The sequence below is a fragment of the Canis lupus genome, chromosome 7 (assembly GCF_003254725.2).
Source record: "Canis lupus dingo isolate Sandy chromosome 7, ASM325472v2, whole genome shotgun sequence".
In the NCBI taxonomy this organism is placed as follows: domain Eukaryota; kingdom Metazoa; phylum Chordata; class Mammalia; order Carnivora; family Canidae; genus Canis; species Canis lupus.
The window spans coordinates 38,236,427-38,260,005 of NC_064249.1; the positions used below are offsets into that span (position 1 = coordinate 38,236,427).

Sequence of the window (23,579 nt, forward strand, 5' to 3'; positions counted from 1 at the left end):
ACCCACTCTGTGTTTACTCATGCAGGTGACACCATAAATCCAACAACACTCGCAACCAAAGTATAAGATTTCCTCTCAAGAAGCCATTGGAGAGCACTCCATCCTGCACATAAGATGCATGCAATAAATATTAGTTGAGTCAACCAGGGACAATATATGATCAAGGAGCAAATTGTTGGATCAAGGCTATTATGTCTTTGGGATGCAGAGAAGGGGAAATTGGCAGACTTGCTGGAATGATTCTAGAAGGGACCACGAAACATAGGAGCTGGGTCTTGAAACATACAAAAGATTTACTCGGGCAGAGAAAATGGGCACAGACTCAATGACATCAGGGTGATGAATTTGCAATCGTGGATCCCTGGCAGTTGTGACAGGCCAAATAATTTCTATTACTATGATTCAGAGACAAGTACACTATTGACACAGTTACATTTGATGTATGACTACTTGTTTTTAATTTGAAAAAAGTAAAGTATTCCATTCAAACAGAAAAACATATGAAGCTGGGAGCAACTAAGGAAATCCTTGTGCCACTCTTTTCAATGTCAGTAGTTTATACATATTTTTTCTTCACAGATTTTTATTTATTTGAGAGACAGAGGGAAAGTAAGTGAGAGACAGAGCATGAATGGGGTAAGGAGCAGAGAGAGAGAAGCAGACTCACCACTGAGCAGAGTCTGATGTGGGACTCAATCCCAGGACCCCAGGATCAAGCCCTGTGCCAAAGGCAGACACTCAACCACTGAGCCACCCAGGCATCTCATCTGACTCTTGATTTTGGCTTGTCATGATCTCAAGTACCCGAAATCAAGCTCCACATTGTGCTCCACACTCAGCTTGAGTGGAGCACAGCTCCCCTTGGAGCCAGCTTGAGATTCTCTTCCTCTCTTGCTCATGATCTCTCTCAAATAAATACATCTTTAAAAAAATAAAAAATAAAGATGAAGGAGATCATTTTAAGACCATTTTCCAGCTTTGTTCTGAATTGGCTGTTTCACTCCATTTGCATTACAATCTAATCAAGTAGGTTACATTATAATCATCATTCAACACAAGGAGATAAGGCCTAAAGAGGTAAAGTCACTTACTTGTCCAAGGCACTGTGATAGTTGGTTAAGCTGATGGCCCCCAGGAACTATGCCTCCTAGTATGTACTCCCCTCACTTGGCATCTCAGCAGACCCATGGCTTGCTTTAACAAATAGAATGTGGCAGAAGTGATATTGGGCCAGTTCCAGCTTCCTGGTAGCTTCTGTTGTGCTCAGAAATCTGGCTGTTCTGCTGGAAGGGCTGGGTGGGGAGGTTAGCTGGAGGACCCCGGGGCTGGAGCTGGAGCTGGAGCCAGAGCCTGCATGGAGTCAGCGGGCTTCCCATAATTGAATACTTAAATGTATTACATGATTTTACTTAACTCTACTAGAAATATCTACTAAAAGGCCTCAGCTGTGAATTAAAAAAACCCAGAGGGAAGATCCTCATTTTACTGTATCAATAAACTGAGGACTGTCGGCTTACCTGCATCTACCTGGGGTACAGTGAGTGATGGATACAGTCAGTATTTACTCAGAAATGAATATGATTATCCAAAAGCAGAGTTCTGACACATTTTGAAAAAGCTAATCCCAATGAAAACAAAGTATTTACTTGAGTTGTCTTTTTTGTTTTATTCATGGAATAAAAGTGTTTTATTATCCTGTGTTTCCTTATCCTGTGGACACATATGTGTCCCGAAGGGATAGCTTTCCTAGATTAGAATCCAAAAGCCAGGGATCCTGGGTGGTTCAGCGGTCTGGTGCCTGCCTTTGGTCCAGGGCGCGATCCTGGAGTCCCGGGATCGAGTCCCACGTCGGGTTCCCTGCATGGAGCCTGCTTCTCCCTCTGCCTCTCTCTCTCTGTGTGTCTATCATAAATAAATGAATGAATAAATAAATCTTTAACAACAACAACAAAAAAGAATCCAAAAGCCACTCTATGGAGCTGTCCAACCCTCTGGTTTGGGAAGCTCTGATGACAAGGCGCTCCTCCTTGTGCAGCCTTGGTCTCCTGTGCTCCCTCATCAGTGTCCCCCAATTCAGGTAGGAATTCTGGACGATGATTTTTCATGTGTATGTGTGCTATAGGTCTTTCTACTTTCCCTCCCATGGGATAACCTGTCATAACTTTTTCATAGTTTGTTACACAAGATATCTGGTGAAAGAGGTTGCTATTATTCCTTCAAGGAAGTGGTGTTCTTAGTTCTGGCCCCATTTCACAGGCTGAAAAACAGAGGCCTCCAGAAATCACCTAGGGTACACCAATTTTGCTGAGCCAAGTCTTTAGAAGTAGTGCCTCAGAAATACAACAGACATTTAGTTCGTTTTGGGTACAAATCAGCAAAAAAGGTAGGTGACGAGGGGGGGCAGGGAGCTGGTTTTACATGCTGGGATGTGAGTCTTGTGTTTTATCTTAGTGTCCCTGTTTACTTCTCATTAGAGCCCCAGGAAATAAGTCTAATGATGCTTTCTGCTTTGTTTCATTTTGTTTGAACCAAATGATACTTTACTTGGGTCTCAGGAGAAACAGGTATTTGATGACCCTCCTAAGGGTCATTCTAAAGAAACAGGATCTGTCAAGAATTCAATTTGCGTCTACCTGCAGTCACTTGGTTCCAGTGGGAGAAGTCGCTTCTCTTTCCTGTGTAGTTTGCAAAATAGTAAGTAGCACGCTTGGCGAAAAGACAGTGGAAAGGACATTTGGATACTGTTATGTCTTTTCTTTGGTCTTTGGTTTGCAGCTATCATTGAAAATTGCCCAGAAGAGTGTCTTTGATTTTGCATTTTCATTAAGTGGCTTAGAAAAGCATTCTGTAAAAAGTGACTCCCAAGGGTTTTTGATGGAGACAAAACCCAAAAAGTCTGAAAATATGGTTCTTCTAAGAGCTTTATTGGGATATAATTCATATACCAAATGTGTCACCTATTTAAAATGTACAATTCAATGGTTTTTAGTAGAGTTGTACAAACATCACTATAGCCAATCAGTCGATTTTTTAAAAGATTTTATTTATTTATTCATGACAGGCAGAGAGAGAGAGAGAGAGAGAGAGAGAGAGAGGCAGAGACACAGGCAGAGGGAGAAGCAGGCTCCATGCAGGGAGCCTGAGGTGGGACTCGATCCCAGGTCTCCATGATCACGCCCTGAGCTGAAGGCAGCGCTAAACTGCTGAGCCACCGGGGCTGCCCAATCAAACGATTTTAGAACATTTTCATCACTGCCAAAAGAAACCTTGTACCTTTAGCAATCTGATATCCTGCCACACCCCAGCCCCCAGTCAACTGATGACCTACTTTCTGTCTCTATTTGCTTATTCTGGACATTTCTTATAAATGGAATCATACGATATGTGGTCTTCTGTGACTGGCTGCTTTCACTTAGGATGCTTTTAAGGTTCATCTATGTTGTAGTACTTCACTTCTGAAGAATATTCTGTTATAGGGGATCTCTGGGTGGCTCAGCAGTTTAGTGCCTGCCTTTTGCCCAGGGCGCGATCCTGGAGTCCCAGGATCAAGTCCCGCGTCGGGTTCCCGGCATGGAGCCTGCTTCTCCCTCCTTGTGTGTCTCTGCCTTTCTCTCTCTATCATAAATAAATAAATCTTCTTAAAAAAGAATATTCTGTTATATGGATGTAGCTTTTTAAAAAGTGGCTGCTTTTATTATAAAATAAAAACTTTAATTGACTGCACCTGGGTGGTACAGTCAATTAAACGTCTGACTTTTGGTTTCGGCTAAGGTTGTGATCTTAGGGTCCTGAGATTGAGCCCTGGGTCTGGCTCTGTGTTGGGCACTGAGTCTGCCTGAGGTCCTCTTTCCTTCTTCAGCCCCTCTCCCCCGTACTCTCACTCTAATTTAAAAAAAATTTACTATAGAAAAGTGATAAATGCAGCTACAAAGAAAATAAAAATCACACATAATCCCACTACCCCTGGGACGCCTGGGTGGCTCAGCGGTTAAGCATCTGCCTTCAGCTGGGGGTGTGATCCTGGAGTCCTGGATCAAGTCCCACGTCGGGCTCCCTACATGGATCCTGCTTCTCCCTCTGCCTGTGTCTGCCTCTCTCTCTCTCTCTCTCATGAATAAGTAAATAAAATCTCAAAAAAAAAAAAAAAGTAATCCCACTACCCAGGGACAGCCACTGCTGCGTATGTTTTGTTCTGGATTTTAGTTCACGCATGTATATGTGTAAATGGAATCATACTGTGTGTACTGTTTGTGCAACATGGACTTTTTTTACTGTTGTTAAATATACATAATATATAATTCTCCATTTTAACCATTTTTATTTTTAATTTATTTTTTTTAAAGCTTTTATTTATTCATGAGAGACGCAGAGAAAGAGGCAGAGACACTGGCAGAGAGAGAAGCAGGCTCCTCACAGGGAGCCCAATGCAGGACTTGATCCCAGATCCCGGGATTATGCCCTGAGCTGAAGGCAGATGCTCAACTGGTGAGCCACCCAGGCATCCCATTTTAACCATTTTTTTTTAAAGATTTTATTTATTTATTCATGAGAGATAGAGAGAGAAAGAGGCAGAGACACAGGCAGAGGGAGAAGCAGGCTCCATGCAGGGAACCTGACATGGGACTCGATCCCAGGTCTCCAGGATCACACCCTGGGCTGAAGGCGGTGCTAAACCACTGAGCCACCTGGGCTGCCCCATTTTAACCTTTTTTAAAAAAGATTTTAAGTCATCTCCACTCTGAGCGTGGGGCTTGAACATACAACCCCCGAGACCAAGAGTTGCACGTTCCACTGAAAGAGCTGGCTGGGTACCATTTTAACTTTTAAGTGTATAGTTTGGGGGTATAGTGTACAGTCCCATCGCTCTGCAACCATGGCTATCCATCTCCATTTCATTCCAAACTGAAATTCAGTACCCCCTACACAATGACTACCCCCGGCAACCACAGTTCTGTTTTTTGGCTCTACAAAGGTAACTGCTCTGGGTACTTCATGTAAGCGAGATCCTTACCGTATCTGTCTGTTTGCGACTGGCTTATCTTATTCGGCATAATGTCTTCAAAGCATATCTGAGAACTTTCCTTTTTTTTTTTTTTTTTTAAGAGAGCATAAGAGTCAAGGGGAGGAATCTCAAGCAGGCTCCATGTTCAGCACAGAGCTCAACATGGGGCTGGGTCGTGGATCCAGGACCATGACCTGAACCAAAATCGAGTCAGACGCTCAACCAACTGAGCCACCCAGGCACCCCTCTTATGTCATTTTAAATTGGAATACACAATTTAACAGCCTTGTAATGGATGTGTTATTGTCACACCACAGGGGGAGAGGCTGAGGCAGGGAGAGTGGGCCAGGTTCCTGATTCTTTCACCTGCTGGATGTTGTCCTTGAACAAGGTTCCAAGCTATTGGGAGAATCGAGTAAGCCAATGACTTAAACTCTTTCTCATAAATATCCAACAAAGAACCTCACTGAAAATAGTAGCTTAGTGCCTTGCTTGTAGTCCCACAGTTAACATGTGGTAGGATATGGGGCTGGGACACAGCTTCAGGCTTCAGAGTATAAGAAGACTCATTTAGGGTTTTTGCTTAACATGCAGATTACCAACTATCTATAGAAAACCTGAAAGACTCCACCAAAAAACTGCTTCAACTGATAAATGAATTCAGTGGAATCACAGGATATAAAATCAATGTGCATAAATCTGTTGCATTTCTGTGCATGAAGAAGCAGCACAAAGAAAAAGAAAACAATCCCATTTAAAAATGCACCAAAACCTAACCCAAGAGGTGAAAGACCTGTGCTCTGAAAAGTATAGAACACTGATTAAAGCAACTGAAGGCGAAATGCAAAGACAGTCCATGCTCATGGATTGGAAGAACAAATATTGTTTTTATTTTTAAAGATTTTATTTATTTATTCATGAGAGAGAGAGAGGCAGAGACACAGGCAGAAGGAGAAGCAGGCGCACTGCAAGGAGCCCGATGTGGGACTCGATCCCAGACCCCAGGATCACACCCTGATCCAAAGGCAGACATTCAACCACTGAGCTACCCAGGCATCCCAAGAACAAATATTGTTCAAATGTCTCTACTACCTCAAACAATTTACACATTCAATGCAATCCCTATCAAAATACCAACAGCACTCTTCACAGAACTAGAACAATCCTAAAATTTACATGGAACCACAAAAGACACCGAATAGCCAAAACAATCTTGGAAAAGCCAAGGTGGAGACATCAAAATTTTAGACTTCAAATTTTATTACAAAGCTGCAGTGATCAAGACAGTATGGTACTGGCCCAAAAATAGACACATAGATTAACAGAACAGAAAACCCAGAAATAAACCCACAATTATATGATCAACTAATCTTTGACAAGGCAGGAAAGAATATCCAATGGGGAAAAGATAGTCTTTTTATAGTAAATGATGCTGGGAAAACTGGACAGCCATGTGCAAAAGAATGAATTTGGACAACTTTCTCACACCATACAGAAAAATTTACTCAAAATGGATCAAAGGCCTAAATGTGAGACCTGAAACCATAAAACTCCTAGATAAGAACACAGAGAATAATCTCTCCAACATCAGCCATAGCAATGTTTTTCTAGATATGTCTCCTGAGGCACGAGAAATAAAAGCAATATCAAGTATTGGGACATTAAAATAAAAAGCTTCTGTAAGGGAGCTAGGGTGGCTCAGAGGTTGAGCGTCTACCTTTGGCTCGGGGCGTGATCCCGGAATTCTGGGATCAAGTCCCGAGATCGAGTCCCACATCAGGCTCCCTGCACAGGGCCTGCTTTTCCCTCTGCCTATGTCTCTGCCTCTCTGTGTCTCTCGTGAATAATTTTTTTTTTTAAAGCTTCTGTAAAGGAAACACTCAACAAAAACAAAAGGCAACCTAGAGAATGAGAGAAGATATTTGCACATGAAATATCCAATAAAGGGTTAGTATGCAAAATATATAAAGAACTATACAATTCAACGCCATAAAAACAAATAATCCAACTAAAAATGGGCAGAAGACATGAACAGACATTTCTCCAAAGAAGACATACAGATGGGGCAGCTCAGCGGTTTAGCACCGCCTTCAGCCCAGGGCATGATTCTGGAGAGCTGGGATGGAGTCCCATGTCAGGCTCCCTGCATGGAGCCTGCTTCTCTCTCTGCCTGTGTCTTTGCCTCTCTCTCTGTGTCTCTCATGAATAAATAAATAAAATCTTTAAAATATAAAAATAAATAAAAATAAAACCAGTTAAAAAAGAAAAAAGAAGACATACAGATGACCAACAGACACACAAAAAGATGCTCAACATCACTTGGCATCAGGGAAATACAAATCAGAACTACAATGAGAGGGAGAGAGGGATGCCTGAGTGGCTCAGCAGGTTAGTGTCTGCCTTCGGCCCAGGGCATGATCCTGGGGATCCAGGATCGAGTCCCACATCAGGCTCCCTACATGGAGCCTACTCCTCTCTCTGCCTATGTCTCTGCCTCTCTGTGTGTTTCTCATGGATAAATAAATAAATAAATCTTTTTAAAAAAACAGGGATGTCTTGGTGACTCAGCAGTTTACGTCTGCCTTTGGCCCAGAGTGTGATCCTGGGGTCCCGGGATCAAATCCCACATCAGGCTCCCTGTATGGAGCCTGCTTCTCTCTCTATGTCTCTCATGAAAAAATAAATAAAATCTTTAAAAAACAAAACTGCAATGAGATACCACCTCACAGCTGTCAGAATGGCTAAAATCAACAACACAAGCACAACAGGTGTTGGTGAGGATGTGGAGAGAAAGGAACTTTCCTGCTCTGTTGGTGAGAATGCAAACTGGTGTCGTTATTGTGGAAAGCAGTATGGAGGTTCCTCAAAAAGTTAAAATAGAAAAAAAAAGTTAAAATAGAACTAGTTTATGATCCAGTAATCACATTCCTGGATATTTACCCCAAAGAGCATAAGAACATTAACTCAAAGGGAAACAAGCATCCCTGTGTTTACAACAGCATTATCTACAATATGGAAGCCGCCCAAGTGCCCACTGATGGACAAATGGATAAAGATGTGGTATATATACATAATGGAATATTACTCAGCCATAAAAAAAGAATGAAATTTTTCATGTTGTTTGCAACAACATGAATAGACCTAGAGAGCATTATGCTAAGTGAAGTAGATCAGAGAAAGACAAGTGCCATACGATTTCACGCACATGTGGAATTTAAGAAACAAGGAAACAGAGGAAAAAAAGAAAAAGACATTAGGATGCCTGGGTGGTCAGCGGTTGAGTGTCTGCCTTCAGCTCAGACTGTGATCCCGGGATCAGGGATCAAGTCCCGCATCAGGCTCCCTGTGAGGAGCCTGCTTCTCCTTCTGCCTATGTCTCTGCCTCTCTCTCTGTGTCTGTCTCTCATGAATAAATAAATAAATCTTTAAAGAAAAAAGACAAACCAAGAAACAGACTCTTTATACAGAAGATGATCACTGAGGGAGGTAGGTGGGAGTATGGGGGAAACAGGTGATGGGGATTAAGGGGTGCACCTGTCCAGACGAGCAGCAGGTGATGTACGGAAGTGCTGAATCACTGAGTCATACAACTGGAATTAATATTACACTGTATGCTAACAATACTGGAATTTTAAAAAAAAGTTTAAGAAAACAAGAAAAAATAAAATGCAGATTATCAGAAGAAGGGCCTAAAATTACTTAACAGCTGGCCTGCTGTTACATGTGAAATCTGCATTAAGTTTTATCGCCTTAGTCTAATGATACATTGACCATGGGTTACTCTGCCAAAGTTGACTTACTCCAGTCCTCTATTTTTTCCATTCTCAGAGCTGACCTTTTCTTGAACTCATCCCCAAATGGGTAGGACTTACTCCCACCTGCTGACAACAGGGACTCCTGGTTTGCAGCTTCTTAGAATGTAAATCAGAATGTGTTTAGAAGGCAGGGAGGCGTTCAATTAGCGAAGTCAGCGTTATTTTGTAAAACTGAATTTTCTTCACCACACCCCAGCAGCACCCAGTGTCTAAGGCAGAAGCTGGCAGCACCGGTGACACTCCCGACTGCAAAGTGGTGCTAGCAATAGCAAACATCTGAGCCACATCGGGCGAGAAACTATAATCAGGCCTGTACCTCTCTACCAACTCGCTGAATCCTTAAAACGCTCTGTGATCATCTGCACTTTGCACAGGAGAAGAGGCACAGAGATTTAAGAAACAAACCTGCGGAGCGCCTGGGGTGGCCCAGCTGGTTAAGGCCCAACGCTTGGGTTCAGCTCAGGTGGTGAGATGGAGCCCTGCAATCAGCCTCCCAGGCTCAGCGACGAGTCTGAGATTCTCTCCGCCTGCCCCTCCAGAGCCTCGCGGTAGTGCTCTCTCCCTAAATAAATGTTTAAAAAAAAAAAAAAAGAAGAAGAAGAAGAAGAGAGGAGGAGGAAACAAACTTGCAATATAGATTATACAACTGGTAGCCAGAGCCGCACCCGGGCCCTAGCGCCAGGTGCAGACAGGTCTGTCCTCCCTTGCCTGCCGGCTCGCAGCAGCTTCCCCGCCACCACCGACAGGGGCTGGGCGGCCTCTGCTCTGATCTCACCGCGCCGCAACCCGCCGCCCGCGTTTCTGTTTTGCAGCAGCGATGCTCTCTCCAGGGCCCGGCTCCCCCTGCTCCGGCGCTCTCAGCAAGTCTGGGTGCCGACTGGCCTCAGCGGCCCGCCCCGTCTGCACCCCAGCTCCAGGCACTCACCTGTGCTGTACCGTCGTTGCCTCACTGCCCCCCCCCCCGCCCCCCCGCCTTGCCGCAGACCCCCTTGGTTCCCGGAGCTGCCGCCGCGGAGTCCTGCCGCCAGCAGGGCAGCTGCCCGGGCCGGTGACCGGGCCGGGGCCCTCCCGCAGGCCCACAGATGCCGCCCGCCCGCCGCGCCTCCCCGCCCGCAGCCGCAGCCCCGCGGGGCGGACCCGGGGCGGGCTCCGTGCGGGCCTCCGGCACCCGCGCCCCGCGCCCCGCGCCCGGCCTGGCGGCGCGGCCTCCTCCGCCACCCTCCCCCTCCTCCTCCCCCTCCCGCTCCCGCCCGCGGCCGGCCGGGGCGGGGGGCCGGGCCCGGGGACCGCGGGGCGGGGGGGGGCGCGGCGCCGGGCCCGCTCGGCCGGACCCCTCCCCGGCGGCCGCGGGCGGAGCCGACCCGCCCGGGCGGGCCGCGGCGGGAGCGGGAGCGGGAGCGGGAGCGGCAGCGCCGCGGGCAGCGAGCTCCGCATTCGAACCTCCCTCGCAAAGACAGTCTCCGCCCCACAATGCACCGCGGCGGGCAGCCTTTGAAAAAGCGGCGCGGCTCGTTCAAGATGGCGGAGCTCGACCAGTTGCCTGACGAGAGTGAGTAGCGCCTCAAAGCGCCCCTCGCCTCCCGCCGGCCGCCCGCCCCCGGGCCGCGCCGGCCGGGGTGGGCGGCCGTGCCCTCCGCCGGGCGAGCGGGCCGGCTGCCAGCGCCCCGCGCTCCCCCGGCGCTCCCACCCTGGGGTTGCCGCCGCGTCGCCGCCTTTGTTATGGTGCCTGTGTGAGCCGCTTTCTGGGGTGGTGTGAGCGCCGGGGCCGGAAACCGGGAGCCCGGGGGCCCCGCGCGCGCGGCGGAGGCGGGGGCCGCGGCCGGGTGGGGGAGGAGCGGCCGCGGGGCCGCGGGGGCCGTCCGCGCCGCCTGCCCCGCTCGCCCGGCGCCCAGGGACGCCCGGGGGGTTATGTAAGCCGTCCCGCCGGGGCCGCGCGGGGCGGGAGCTGGGGAGGGGCGGCCGGCCCGGGGTCGCGTCCAGGCGCGGCGCCTGCCTCTGCAGGAGCTCGGGGTCCCCGTTGCCCTCCCCGCGACCCCCCCCCGGGGCGTCCACCCCTGGAAGCGTTTCCGTGTCACCGGGCCGGCCCCTTCCTCTGGGACCACAGGTGGCTGTGGCCCTTCCCGGGGGGGGGGCGGGGGGCGGGGGGCAGCGGGCCCGCAGACTTCCTGGTGTGCTCCGGTGCCCTCGGAGCACGGAGGGGGCGGGGGAGCCTCTGCGCGGCTGCACGCGCGGCGCCCCTGCTGACACCCACCCTGCCACTGCCCGCCTTGACCCTGTGTGCCCCCCCCCCCCCCCCGCCGCCTCTGACCCGCGCGCTCCCCCGCGTTGAGGAAGTGCCAGCACCAGTTCCCTAGTTTCTGCACGACTGGACTGGGGTCTTGTCATTTACAGTGTTGCGGGAAGCGTGGGAAAAGGCAGGTACTTGACTTCATTACAGAAGGGTCCTGGCCCACACTGTTACTCAGTTGGTGTGTGCCTCTGGGTGAAACAAACAAACCCAAGTCTCAATCACTGCTCAACCAACTGTGCGACCCTCGGGCAAATAGACCCTTTTAAAAGGAGAGCCCTGTACAGCCCATTCTGTCTTCTTTGTGGGGGTCCTGTATCCTTAATGTGTTACAAAGTTAAAGGTTCAAGTTACCAAACTGGTGAAAAAGGGTTTGTATTTTAAATTTGTTCTAGACCAGAGCTACCTTCCAGTAGAATTTCCTGGTTGATGGAAATACTCTATTTTGTAACGTCCAGGAGGGTAGCCACTGGGCACCCTCAGATGTGGCTAGACTGGCCCAGGAACAGAATTTTAAGTTTTATTTTCATCGATTGAAATTTAAGTGGTCACAGGTGGCTAATGGCCACTTCGTTGGACAGGGCACATCGGTAGACCATGGATGAGTTTTATAGTTTCTTGTTTGGAGAGCACAGTTGTGATTTTAGATGCTCCCAAATAAGGGTGAACCTACTAAACAAAGCGCTTGTCATCTGAAAATCTTTGCTGTCTTAAGGATAAAGATGTTTTATCACGCCTGAGAAGTCACAACCACTAGACCTCTCATTTTGATTGCTGTGGTCATTCTGTTGAGATGACCAATGTTTTAAATGCCTTTTTTTTTTTTTTTAAGATTTTATTTATTTATTCATGAGAGACAGAGAGAGGTACAGACATAGGCAGAGGGAGAAGCCCACTGTGGGGAGCCTGATGCTGGAATCGATCCTGATCCCGGTACCATGACCTGAGTCAAAGGCATACACTCAACCACTGAGCCACCCAGGCCTCCCTAAGTGGCTTTCTTTTAACTGTCATTTGAAATATTTGCTTGTCATCGTTAAACATTTATTGAGGACTTAACTGTGGTTCTTTGTAGAGACTTGGGACTCACAGTAGGGTTCAAATTCTAGCCACACTTTCAGACTATATAGCTGACATTTATATTTGTGACAGCTCTGCTGCATTGGGGTATATATAGGAGTACATCGTGTTTGTGTGGTGTAGCCCTTGTTTGGCTAGACCACAACTTGTAGAAAGCAGGAATTGCCTTACTCTGTTGGTCACACAGTGCTACGTATCAGGTATATGTAAATACTTGATTTATACTGAATGGAAGATAGGATGAGAGGCATGCCTAATAAACCTGGAGCGGAGTCTTGGAAAGGGAAGGAAAGTGATTTCAGTTTGATACTGGAAATAGTATGTTTCTTTGCAATTTTTTTTTTGTCAAAGAGGCTAGCTAATAAACTAGCCAATAGTCGGTATAACATTATCAATAATATAAGCTATCATTTGAGTGCATACTATGAACCAGATGCTATACAAAGTATATGATACACATTTACTCATTAAATGCTTATTTCAGTTGACTACATACTCTCACCAGCAGGATTGTGTGTATGAGGCTCCCTTCTGCCCAGACCTTTCCTCTGAGCTTCCGGACCCATATCCCTTGCTGTTTCACATCTCTTAGCTGCTTCAGTGGCCCCTCAGACCTCATGGGTTAAAGACCTACATCATAATTGCACCCCTCTAGGACAGAGATATTTCCAGGGGTCCTGTCTTAATGGCTCCACTGTGTGTTCCCTGAAACCTAAAAGCTAGCTTGGCCCTTCCATGTCCCACACTGAAGCCCATACTCGCATCTTGTGACTTTGATTCTCCACGTCTCAATCTGCCTACTTCTCACCATCTCCTGCCCCAGTCCAGGTGACACTCCTGGGCACCAGTCACCATTAACCCACACCCCGCCCCTACCCTGCAGCCTTCCTGCGGTCAGAGTGGTCCTTCCAGAATGTGTACATGTCATCCTGCTGCTTGGAACACTTTCGTAGCCACAAGAGCCTTTGGACTCTGGCCACACCCCACTTCTCCAGCTTCATTTTGTACCACTCTTTCTCTCATCCCTTTGGGCTAAATTTGGCCTTTTTCGTTCCCTGTACTCACCAGGCTTTCTTCTTCCTTCTTCTTCTTCTTCTTCTTCTTCTTTCTCCTCCTCCTTCCTCCTCCTCCTTTTCTTCTTCCTCCTTCTTCCTCAAGGCCTTTGCATATGCTGTTCTCATTACCTGGAATGCTCTTCCTTCCCCTCGCTTGCAGTTGACGGCTACTTATCCTTCAGATCCCATTTCAGCTTCTTTAGAAAATTATTTTCTGTCCTTGACAAAGATTACATCTTATTAAAGCTGTTACAGTGGCAACTTTACGATGGTTACATGCCTAACACCTGGCTCATGCATTTCTGGTTCCATGAGTAACACCTGGCACACTTCTCTGACCCTTTTCATGACCCTCTTCCCTTGCTAGCTAGTCCCTAAGCACACTGCCCTTTCCCCCTGTTCCTTGAATGTTCTAAATGTTCTATCTCGGGGCTTTTTTTTTTTTTTTTAACCTGTTATTTCTTTTGCCCAGACTCGTTGCTTTGGCCTCCTACTCCCTCAAGATGAGTCCTTTTTAGATGTAACCTTCCCAGAAAACCTTCTCTCACTACCTTGTGTAAAGCAACCCCCACCCCCAACCCAGATCACCTCATTTGTTTCCTTTATGACAACTGCTATGTATCATTATCACTACATACTGGCTTATATAATGTGTGTCTCCCCCACTAGAGTGTAAGCTCTCAGCAGAGGCCTCCTCTCTGTGCCTTCAGGTAATCCCAGCCCACAGAATAGTGCTGTAGCAGTCATTCAGTGGGTACTTTGTTGTTGTTTTGATTGATCAAAGTAATGGTAGCAATACGCATGATCTAAAAATTAGTCATATGCTCTGTGCATTGTTCTCTAAGCACTTTTACATATGTAACTTGTTTAATCCCCATTTTACAAATGATCAGCGGCACAGAGAAGTTAAGTAAATTGCTTAAGTAACCCAGCAAAAAGAACCAGTATTCAAACACACCTCCAATGTGTGCTCTTAACCCTTAGGCTACACTGCTTCTCAGAGAAAAGGTTGAGAGTGGTAGGTCAGAATCGCCAGGACAGAGTCTTGCCTTCATGGAGCAGGAATGAATATCCTTGGGGCTTGGACTTCTTCCTGCAGATCTCTGCTCAAATATCACCTTTCACAGAAGCTGATCAAGAACACTTCTTAGAAAAATAGTCTTCTGTCTCCCAACTCCCCGCCCACATTCCTGTTATATCCCCCACCCCCTCCAGTGCTCAACATCACTTGATGTATGTATTTGTCTGTCTCCCCTCACTGGAATGTAAACACCATGAGAGTGGGGACTTTGGTTCTTCTGTATGCTGTCCTATACCTAGTGCCTAGAGCAGGGACTGGGGGGGTCCTATGGCACTACATATTCACAGGGATGAGTGGATGCTATTACTTTTTCTAAAACTAGCCATGTTTCTTTTTTTTAAGATTTTATTTACTTATTCATGAGAGACAGAGACAGAGAGAGAGAGGGAGAGACACAGGCAGAAGGAGAAGCAGGCTCCATGCAGAAGCCCGACGTGAGATTTGATCCTGGGACTCCAGGATCACGTCCTGAGCCACCCAGGGATCTCCAAACCATGTTTTTTTTTGTTGTTGTTGTTTTTTTGTTTTTTTGTTTTTTTTTTGGTAGCTACATGGATATGTGCCCTGTCCAGTAGCTGCTTCCCAGTTGTGCTGTTCTGTGTGAGGCTTTTTAGCTAGACTCTGCCCCAACAGTACTGCTTCTGCTTCTCATTAAACCAGCTTGCTGTTTGGAGACCGCTCAGGTATCCTATTACCTGGTCTCCATATCTAGGCAAGAGAGTAGAGTGAGAGCAAGGGTGGCTTTGGTGTTGATGGCTTATCTGTTCTACAGGCTTCTCATACTGCCCTGCAGAGGGAAAGTCAGCTGAAGCTTAGGGATCGGAGTGGCATAAAAATATTTCATTGCCCGAACTGCAGTACATTCTCGTTGCTTCTCCTTTAAAGTGTTGTCCATTTGTAAGAGTTGTAAATCATGCTACTTCTGGTAAACACCAAGAAGAATTAATCTGTCTTCTCTGATTGTTTTTCCCTAGTTAGTATTCTTCTTTCTTACTTTATCCCCTGGGATCATCCTTTATTTATTTTTATGTTTTATGAAATGCCATAATGGATTGGCTTCTTAGAGATATTTACACACATCCTAACTTGCCATTTAAAAATTTGTCTTTTCTCAGTGCAGGTAAATGACCAGCCTTTCGAATAACATTAAGTACAGCCTAATCTTAGATTACATTCTATCAAACATAAATGGATGTCATAGTACCTAATTTTAAAAATGAGGAATGATATGTAATAGTTTGACTATAATAAGAGAAAAAAGCGTTCTAAACAGGTTTTTTTTTTTAAGTTAAAAGAGGAAGATTTCACTCATCCAGAATTCTGTGACTAATTTTTATTTTGGAGCATGGAAAGGGTTTTTTTTTTTCCTGTTAATTTTTTTGATGTTGTTGAGCTATAATTGACATTTAATGTTGTATTCGTTTTAGGTGTACAACATACTGATTTGATATATGTGAAAGGATTGCCTCACCTGGGTTAGTTAACACCCATCACCACACTTGGTTACAAATTTTTTTCTTATGGTGAGCACTTTTAAGATCATTCTTAGCACCTTTCATGTCTACAATACAGTATTTTTAACTGTGATCGCTGTGCTGTACATTACATCTCCAGGATTGATTTATCTTGTAACCAGAAGTTTGTACCTTTCAACTGCTTTTACCCATTTTGCCCACACCCCCAGCCCCCACCTCTGGCAACCACCAGTCTGTTCTCTGTATCTAGGAGTTCAGGTTTTGGGGTTTGTTTTTTTTTTTTAAGATGCCAAATGTAAGTGAGAGAGATCATCCTTTATTATTTTTCGAATGACTTGGACTTTGCAATATCCATATCCAATTCTGAGGTTTTAATTTAGTACTTTTTTTTTTTTTTTAAAGATTTTATTTATTTATTCATGATAGTCACACACAGAGAGAGAGAGGCAGAGACATAGGCAGAGGGAGAAGCAGGCTCCATGCAGGGAGCCCGATGTGGGATTCGATCCTGGGTCTCCAGGATCGCGCCCTGGGCCAAAGGCAGGCGCCAAACCGCTGCGCCACCCAGGGATCCCTTAATTTAGTACTCTCCCAGTCTCATAAAAATGTATTTCCCTGTGGTTTCTCCTGCTTCCCTTCACCCATAGATCCCATCCTTTATTCACACCAGACCCTGTATCCCAGTGTGTCTTCAGAGTGGGCCTGAGGGTTACCTTCAACAGAACCCCCAAGCACCTTTATTAACAATACAGATTCTGCTTGCATGAGGAGCTTCCTGCTTATTTTAATGTACACTAAGGGTTGTTTTCACCTGTGAACCCCTCCATTGGTATGCTAACCCCTCTTGGCTCTTCTGAAATCCCTTTTCCAGCTTGGGTCTTGAAAGGTTGCACACACCTGCATTCTAGAGTTTCCGAGGCACTTGTTGCTTGATAACAACAGCGCCCCTGGATGATTTTTGTTTGCTCTTCTCTCCACTCTATTACCGCTTCTGATCTTTGCTTCAGTAAATGTCAGTTCCTGTCTCTTCTTCTCCAGCACCAGAACATTTCTGGATCCAAATCTCTCCAGCTCTTCCTTACCTTATCAGACTTCTGGCTGATAGCTTGAATGGCCCACTGGTTATTTCTATTTGCACATCCCACCATCACTCCAGCCTTAGCACTACTAAAAAATCAGATGGGTCACTCTCACCCTGTAGCCCAAGTTCTTTTTCTCTCACATTAATTATGAAATAATATTGATTTGTTTTAATTGCAGGCTCTTCAGCAAAGGCCCTTGTCAGTTTAAAAGGTAAGATCATAGCACGACTCTGTAGGTATGGCATAAGCTAGAAATTTAATTCATTAAATTGATTTGGATATAGTGTTTCTCTTTACTGTCAAAGTTAGCATTCATTATAGCTTTTAAGTATTGGTTTTCACTGATGATAATTTTAAATTCATGGGTTGTTTTAGAAGAATTGGTCCTTGGTTGTTGGAAATTATTAAGAAATTTATTTTTCTGAGAAATACTGATTTAAAAAACTTTTTTCTTTTTAAAAATTTTTATTTTTTTAAAAGATTTTATTTATTTGACAGAGAGAGGGAGAGATAGTGTGAGCAGGGGGAGGAGGGCAGGCAGAGGGTGAGGGAGAAACAGGATCCTCACCAAGTGTAGAGCCCAATGTGGGACTCAATCCCAACCTCGGGACCACTACCTGAGCCAAAGGCAGACACCCAACTAACTGAGCCACCGAGTCCCTCTTTTTAAAAATTTTTAAAGTAAGTTCTTGCCCAGTGTGGGGCTTGAACTCATGACCCAGAGATCAAGAGTCGCACACTACACCAACTGAGCCAGCCAGGCACCCCAAGAACTTTTTTTTTTTAAGATTTTATTTTTAAGTAATCTCCACACTGAATATGGGGCTTGAACTTATCACTTTCCTTTTTTTTTTTTTTTTTTTAATTTTTATTTATTTATGATAGTCACACACACAGAGAGAGAGAGGCAGAGACATAGGCAGAAGGAGAAGCAGGATCCATGCACCGGAAGCCCGACGTGGGATTCGATCCCCGCTCTCCAGGATCACGCCCTGGGCCAAAAGCAGGCGCCAAACCGCTGCGCCACCCAGGGACCCCGAACTTATCACTTCTTATCAAGAATCACACACTCCCATGTGCCAGTCAGATGCTCCAAACCCCAGGAACTATTTATTTTTATTTCTTTAAAGGTTTTTATTTTATTTGATGGAGAGAGCCAGAGAGCACGAATTGGGGGAACGGGAGAGGGAGAAGCAGGGAGCCTGATGCAGGGCTCGATCCCAGGATCCTCGGATCATGGCCTGAGCCAAAGGCAGCCACTCAACCAACTGAGCCACCCAGGTGCTCCTCACCAGGAACTTTTTTGTTAAACATTGCAGATATCTTACTAGAGTAAAAGCATTTATTGAACAGCTGTGCTCAGCTGTATTTTTGTTTGAGTTTATTATTATTTTTAGAAATTCTGCTTTCTAAGTAATGATGCAAGTCTCTTGAAATAAAAGAATGATAGTATTTTTCTTTATCTGAGAGCAGAGTTATACATATGCCTTGGTCTTGTTCTTTCTTTCTGGAAGTACTTTAGACCAACTTTCTTACTGTGGTTTGTTTTGAATTTTTGCTTGGGCAGGGTTCTACTGAGTAAGTAAATCTGGAAGCAAACTGTGCTCAAAAGTTCACTAATACTTTTAGTTTTTAAAGCTACTATGTTGTGCTTTGGACTGGTGATTTATCAAATCAATTCCTGGCTTGAGAACACCTACCTTCCAGAACTACCCTAATTTATTTGCCTAGCTGGATCAGTCCTGGTCCATCTCTTTTCTTTTGTACTTAAAAGGTACGTCTGAAAAAGTATTTCATTATTCTTTTCCTCTCAATATCAAAACCATTTTTCTTTTCAAAACAATAAATATATAAGTGATATATTTCTTACAGAAAAAAATTAGTAAATGCTGATGAACAGCTAGAAGAAATGAAAATAACTATCTTGTGTGTCTTCATCCTGGCTTTCTGTGACTTTCTCTACATAAACATATCCTTTTTATAAAAATTAAACTCACTGTTCTGTATTTTCATAATATGTCTAATCAATTACTTGATTGGAATTTTTTTCTGGTTGCATACAACTCTGAAGACATTTCTTTGAATCAAGGAAAACAGAAACACCCACACATTTTATTTTTGTATATCCATGGTTTCACTTACTAAAGCAGGAAACATTTAGAAATATACTCTAAATTCAAGGTTAGAAGCTTTTTTCCATTTTTCCACTGCCCTGTTTTCAATCAGATTATACTTAAGCTTCTTAGCAAATTAGAATAAAGAAATTACTAAAAATACAAAGAAGGAAACCACACACACTTTCTTCATTCATTCATTCATTCATTCATTCATTCATGAGAGAGACACAGAGAAGCGGGCTCCTCACAGGGAGCCTGATGTGGGACTCGATTCCCAAACCGGGATCACACACACTGCTCAGCCACTAAGCCACCCAGGTGTCCCCCACACATACTTTAATATGAGAATGTAATACTTTCACGATGCAGCGCCTTGTCAAATTATGTAGAGTTTGACCAAAAAAAAAAAAAGATTTTTCATTTGCAATAAACCAAAATTACTGTGGTTAGTGTATTTTTTCCATATTGGTAAATATTTCATATATATTGCTATTAATAGAAGGCAGTGTTAATTGTATAAAATCCTTTGACCTAAACTTAAATCTTACTAGTAGTAATTACTTATATTACAGAGGGAAGCTTATCTAACACATGGAATGAAAAGTACAGTTCTTTACAAAAAACACCTGTTTGGAAAGGCAGGAATACGGGCTCTGCTGTGGAAATGGTAAGGAATTAATTTTTCTTACTCTTTAGAATATGATAACTAAATTGTTTGTATTTATTGTCACGTGCACAGTTCTTATACGACAGTAATAGTTTTCCAAGGTTCTCCCCAAACCCAAGTGTTTGAGGTTTTTTTGCGTTTGAGTCTTTAAGTGCCATTGAGTGTAGCGTATGAGATCAAACTTAGATAAATGGTCTGTAGCCTTTGATAATCTGGTCATCGGTAAGCATTTGTTAAGTAATTGCAATTCTTTAAATAGGCAGGGCAAAAAACTCTAACAACCCCAAATAATACTTTATTTAGAATATAAAAAAATTTCGCATGATTCTGGTCCCTGCAAAAAGATGTATAAATAAGTGTAAGATAACAAAATCCCATGAAGATCAAGGATAATTACATGTAGGGTAGAAGGGTAGAAGAGACTTCTTTCAGGGCTATGGAGTATTAAGGCTCTCAGTGGGTTTAATTTCAAGAGTCAGGACCTCTGGCTTTGACCCAGTTGGATGCTGCTCGTATGTTGCTAGTCCTCTGTAACCTACCTCCCTTCCGACTGGGCATGCAAGTCTGTCTGAAGTTCTGGCAGAAGAATTTGAAACAGGATGTTGGTATGATTGGGATATTATTTCTATTGTTCTTCTGCCTTTATGAGGCCTCTGAACCTAGAATGGATGGTAAAATTGTTCATATTACAGAGCCTTAAGTGTATGATGTCCTTTGGGTATTTCAGCAAGTTAGTTCTAGTTCTGCAATCTAGTGTAGTCTATACTCACTTACCAAATACCTGTTACAGGTACCTTGTACTTTTATTCACAGATGGAAATTCGTTAACAAATTTTGACAGTGCATATAGTGCGTTATTATACATTGAGATTGACTCTCTAGAGTGATTAGTAACTTTGTCCAGCTCAGGGCCTATGCAGCAGACACAGCATGCAATACACCCAGCTGCTTTTACTCCAAGCACTAGCATAATGAGAACTGGAATTTCCAGAACTTGTTTTCCTCTTGTCACCATTCAAGGCTGCTAAGGATACTAGGGTTCCAGTTTTATTTTATTTATTTATTTATTTATTTTTTTTAAATTTTTTTATTTATTTATGATAGTCACAGAGAGAGAGAGAGGCGCAGAGACACAGGCAGAGGGAGAAGCAGGCTCCATGCACCGGGAGCCCGATGTGGGATTCGATCCTGGGTCTCCAGGATCACGCCCTGGGCCAAAGGTAGGCGCCAAACCGCTGCGCCACCCAGGGATCCCTAGGGTTCCAGTTTTAATTGTCAGCTAGGTGTTTCATTTAGTCATCAGCTAGATGTTTCAATTGTAAACAAATTGCATACATATGTACTACTTTGTAAATCTAAGATTATTTGTATTCAATGTGGTATACTTTGTATTACCCATACTTATCCTTCCAGGCTGCTGATGGTCCAGCCTTAGCTCTATCTCCCAAGTGGAGAAATGTATTTTGGAATAAAAATGGGGAGTGTTCAGTCTTTTTATTAAATCAACAAATTTCTGTCATAGCCTTTCAGAAATTCAAAGCGAAGTCGACTCTTTTCTGATGAAGATGACAGACAAATAAATACAAGGTCACCCAAAAGAAACCAGAGGGTTGCGATGGTCCCACAGGTATGTGTGTCATTAGCGTTTGGTTCCATGTGAAAGGAAGTGAGCAGTTGCTCAGCATAATAAAATTTATGTTTTAGTGTTCTATTACATGTTGAGTAACAAGCTATTTTTCTTAAATCAGTGCTCCAACTCGGCTCCTATGTTCGTCACCTAGAAAGGCCATTATTTTATTGATGGACTTTTTCCAGGAGTAGAAAGCCAATTCTCAGTCTTACAAATGCACAGTTTTAAGCATGGAGAGGAGAGATGGATTTGGCAATAGGGAATCAGTTTGGAGTTTTTCATGGAAATGAGAGGGTGAATAACACTTTATCGCTGAGGAAAGTATGTTGAAGACTTCCTTATCTAAAAGAGGAAACTATAGCACAAGATCGCATCATAGTTTTCATTTTTGGCACTCTTTTTTTCAGTAAGAGATTAATTTATTTGATTTCCTCTCCTCATTATTGTTATTTTTTAAAGATCTCATCTAATTATTTGAGAGAGAGAGAGAGAGCAAGCACAAGCAGGGGGAATGGCAGGGAGAGGGAGGAACAGACTCTCCGCTGAGCAGGGAGCCTGATGCTGGGCTCCATCCCAGGACCCTGGGATCATGACCTGAGCCGAAGGCAGAGACTTAACAGTTTGAGCACCCAATTTTTTCTCTTTAGTTTTTTTTTTTTTAACTTTTTAAAAAATTGAAGTATAATTAACACACAGTGTTACATTAGTTTCAGGTGTACAGTACAATGATTCAGCAATTTATACATTACTCAGTTTCATCATGATAAGTGTACTCTTTTTTCTTTTTTTTAAGATTTATTTATTCATTTATAGAGAAAGAGAGCAGGGTGGGGAGGGGCAGAGGGAGAGAGAATGTCAAGCTGGCTCTGAGCTGAGCACAGAGCCCGATGGGGGGTTCGATCTCATGACCCCAAGATCATAACCTGAGCCAAAAGCAAGAGTTGGATTTTTTTGTTTTTGTTTTTGTTTTTTTAAGAGTTGGACTCTTAACTGACTGCATGGCTCAGGCGCTCAATAAGTGTACTCTTAATTCCGTTCATGTAGCTCACCCACCCATCATCCCTCTGGTAACCACCAATTCTCTACATTCAAGAGTCTGGGTTTTTTTTTGTCTCTTTTTTGTTGTTGTTTTGTTTTGTTTCTTAAAATCCATGTATGAGTGAAATCATATGGTATTTATCTTTCTCTGACTTCATTTAGCATTATATTCTGTATATGTCTGTCCATGTTGTTGCAAATGGCAACATTTCATTCTTTTTTATGGCTGAGTAGTTTTCGTGTGTGTGTGTGTGTGTGTGTGTGTGTGTGTGTACTACCTCTTCTTTATCCATTCATCTATGGAGGGACACTTGGGCTGCTTCCGTATTTTGTCTATTGTATGTAATGCTGCAGTTAACATAGGAACCTATCTTTTTGAATTGTTTTTTTTTTTTTTTTTAAGATTTTATTTATTTATTCATGAGAGAAACAGAGAGAGAGAGAGGCAGAGACACAAAGGGAGAAGCAGACCCCATGCAGGGAGCCCAACGGTGGGACTCAGTCCCGGGTGTCCAGGATCATACCCTGGGCTGAAGGCGGTGCTAAACTGCTGAGCCACCCAGGGATTCCTGAATTAGTATTTTTATTATCTTTGGGTAAATACCCAGTTGTGGGATTATTGAATCATAAGGTAGTTCTATTTTTTAAAAATTTTTTTTTTTGAGCAACCTCCATACTATTCTCCAGAGTGGCTGCACCACTTTGTATTCCTAGCAACAGTGCACATGTGTCTGTAAGCTACCCAGGCACCCTGTAATTTAAAAAAGTTTTTTAAACAAGTTTATTTATTTTAGAGAGTGCAGAGAGGTGGGAGGAGGGATAGAGGAAGACGAAGAGTCTTAAGCAGACTTCACACTGAGTGCAGAGCCGAAATTGGGGATTAGTCTCATGACCCTGAGATCACAACCTAAGTTGAAACCAACAGTGATGCCCAACCGATGTACCACCTAGGTGCCCCCTCTTTTTAAAAATTTTTGAAAAGAATTTATTTATTTTAGAGAGAGACTTGTATAAGTTATTTATATATTTTGGTTTTTTTTTTTTAAGATTTTATTTATTTATTCATGAAAGACAGACACAGAGAGGAACAGACACAGGCAGAGGGAGAAGCAGGCTCCATGCAGGGAGCCTGATGTGGGACTCGATCCTGGGTCTCCAGGATCAGGCCCTGGGCCGAAGGTGGCGCTAAACCGCTGAGTCACCTGGGCTGCCCTTATTTTGGGTATTTACCCCTTTTTGGCATCTTAAAA

General features: G+C 44.1%; 1 protein-coding gene and 1 long non-coding RNA gene across 6 annotated transcripts in view; one reads left to right on the forward strand and one right to left on the reverse strand.

Moving 5' to 3' along the window:
* Positions 1–434: 434 nt before the first annotated feature.
* Positions 435–13,814, reverse strand: LOC112648809 (uncharacterized). Of its 2 annotated transcripts, XR_003129335.3 has the most exons (5): positions 13,692–13,814; positions 13,250–13,458; positions 9,223–9,379; positions 1,092–1,902; positions 435–921 (listed from the first exon to the last, which is right to left on the reverse strand). It is a non-coding gene; the product is annotated as an uncharacterized LOC112648809 (long non-coding RNA). The 2 variants fall into 2 exon arrangements; XR_003129334.3 differs by having other exon boundaries at positions 435–1,902.
* The window catches only part of LIN9 (lin-9 DREAM MuvB core complex component), an 80,048-nt gene continuing 66,701 nt past the window's right edge, over positions 10,233–23,579 (forward strand). The window contains exons 1-5 of one of the 4 annotated variants that reach the window (XM_025430664.3): positions 10,305–10,366; positions 15,748–15,843; positions 17,056–17,088; positions 19,567–19,661; positions 21,184–21,288. In XM_025430664.3, coding sequence (XP_025286449.1) covers positions 19,659–19,661; positions 21,184–21,288 — 108 coding nt within the window. In that variant the 5' untranslated portion in view covers positions 10,305–10,366; positions 15,748–15,843; positions 17,056–17,088; positions 19,567–19,658. Of the gene's footprint in view, positions 10,367–13,913; positions 13,950–15,747; positions 15,844–17,055; positions 17,089–19,566; positions 19,662–21,183; positions 21,289–23,579 lie in introns of those variants that run through there. The other 3 variants (XM_025430663.3, XM_025430662.3, XM_025430665.3) reach the window with 3 other exon arrangements.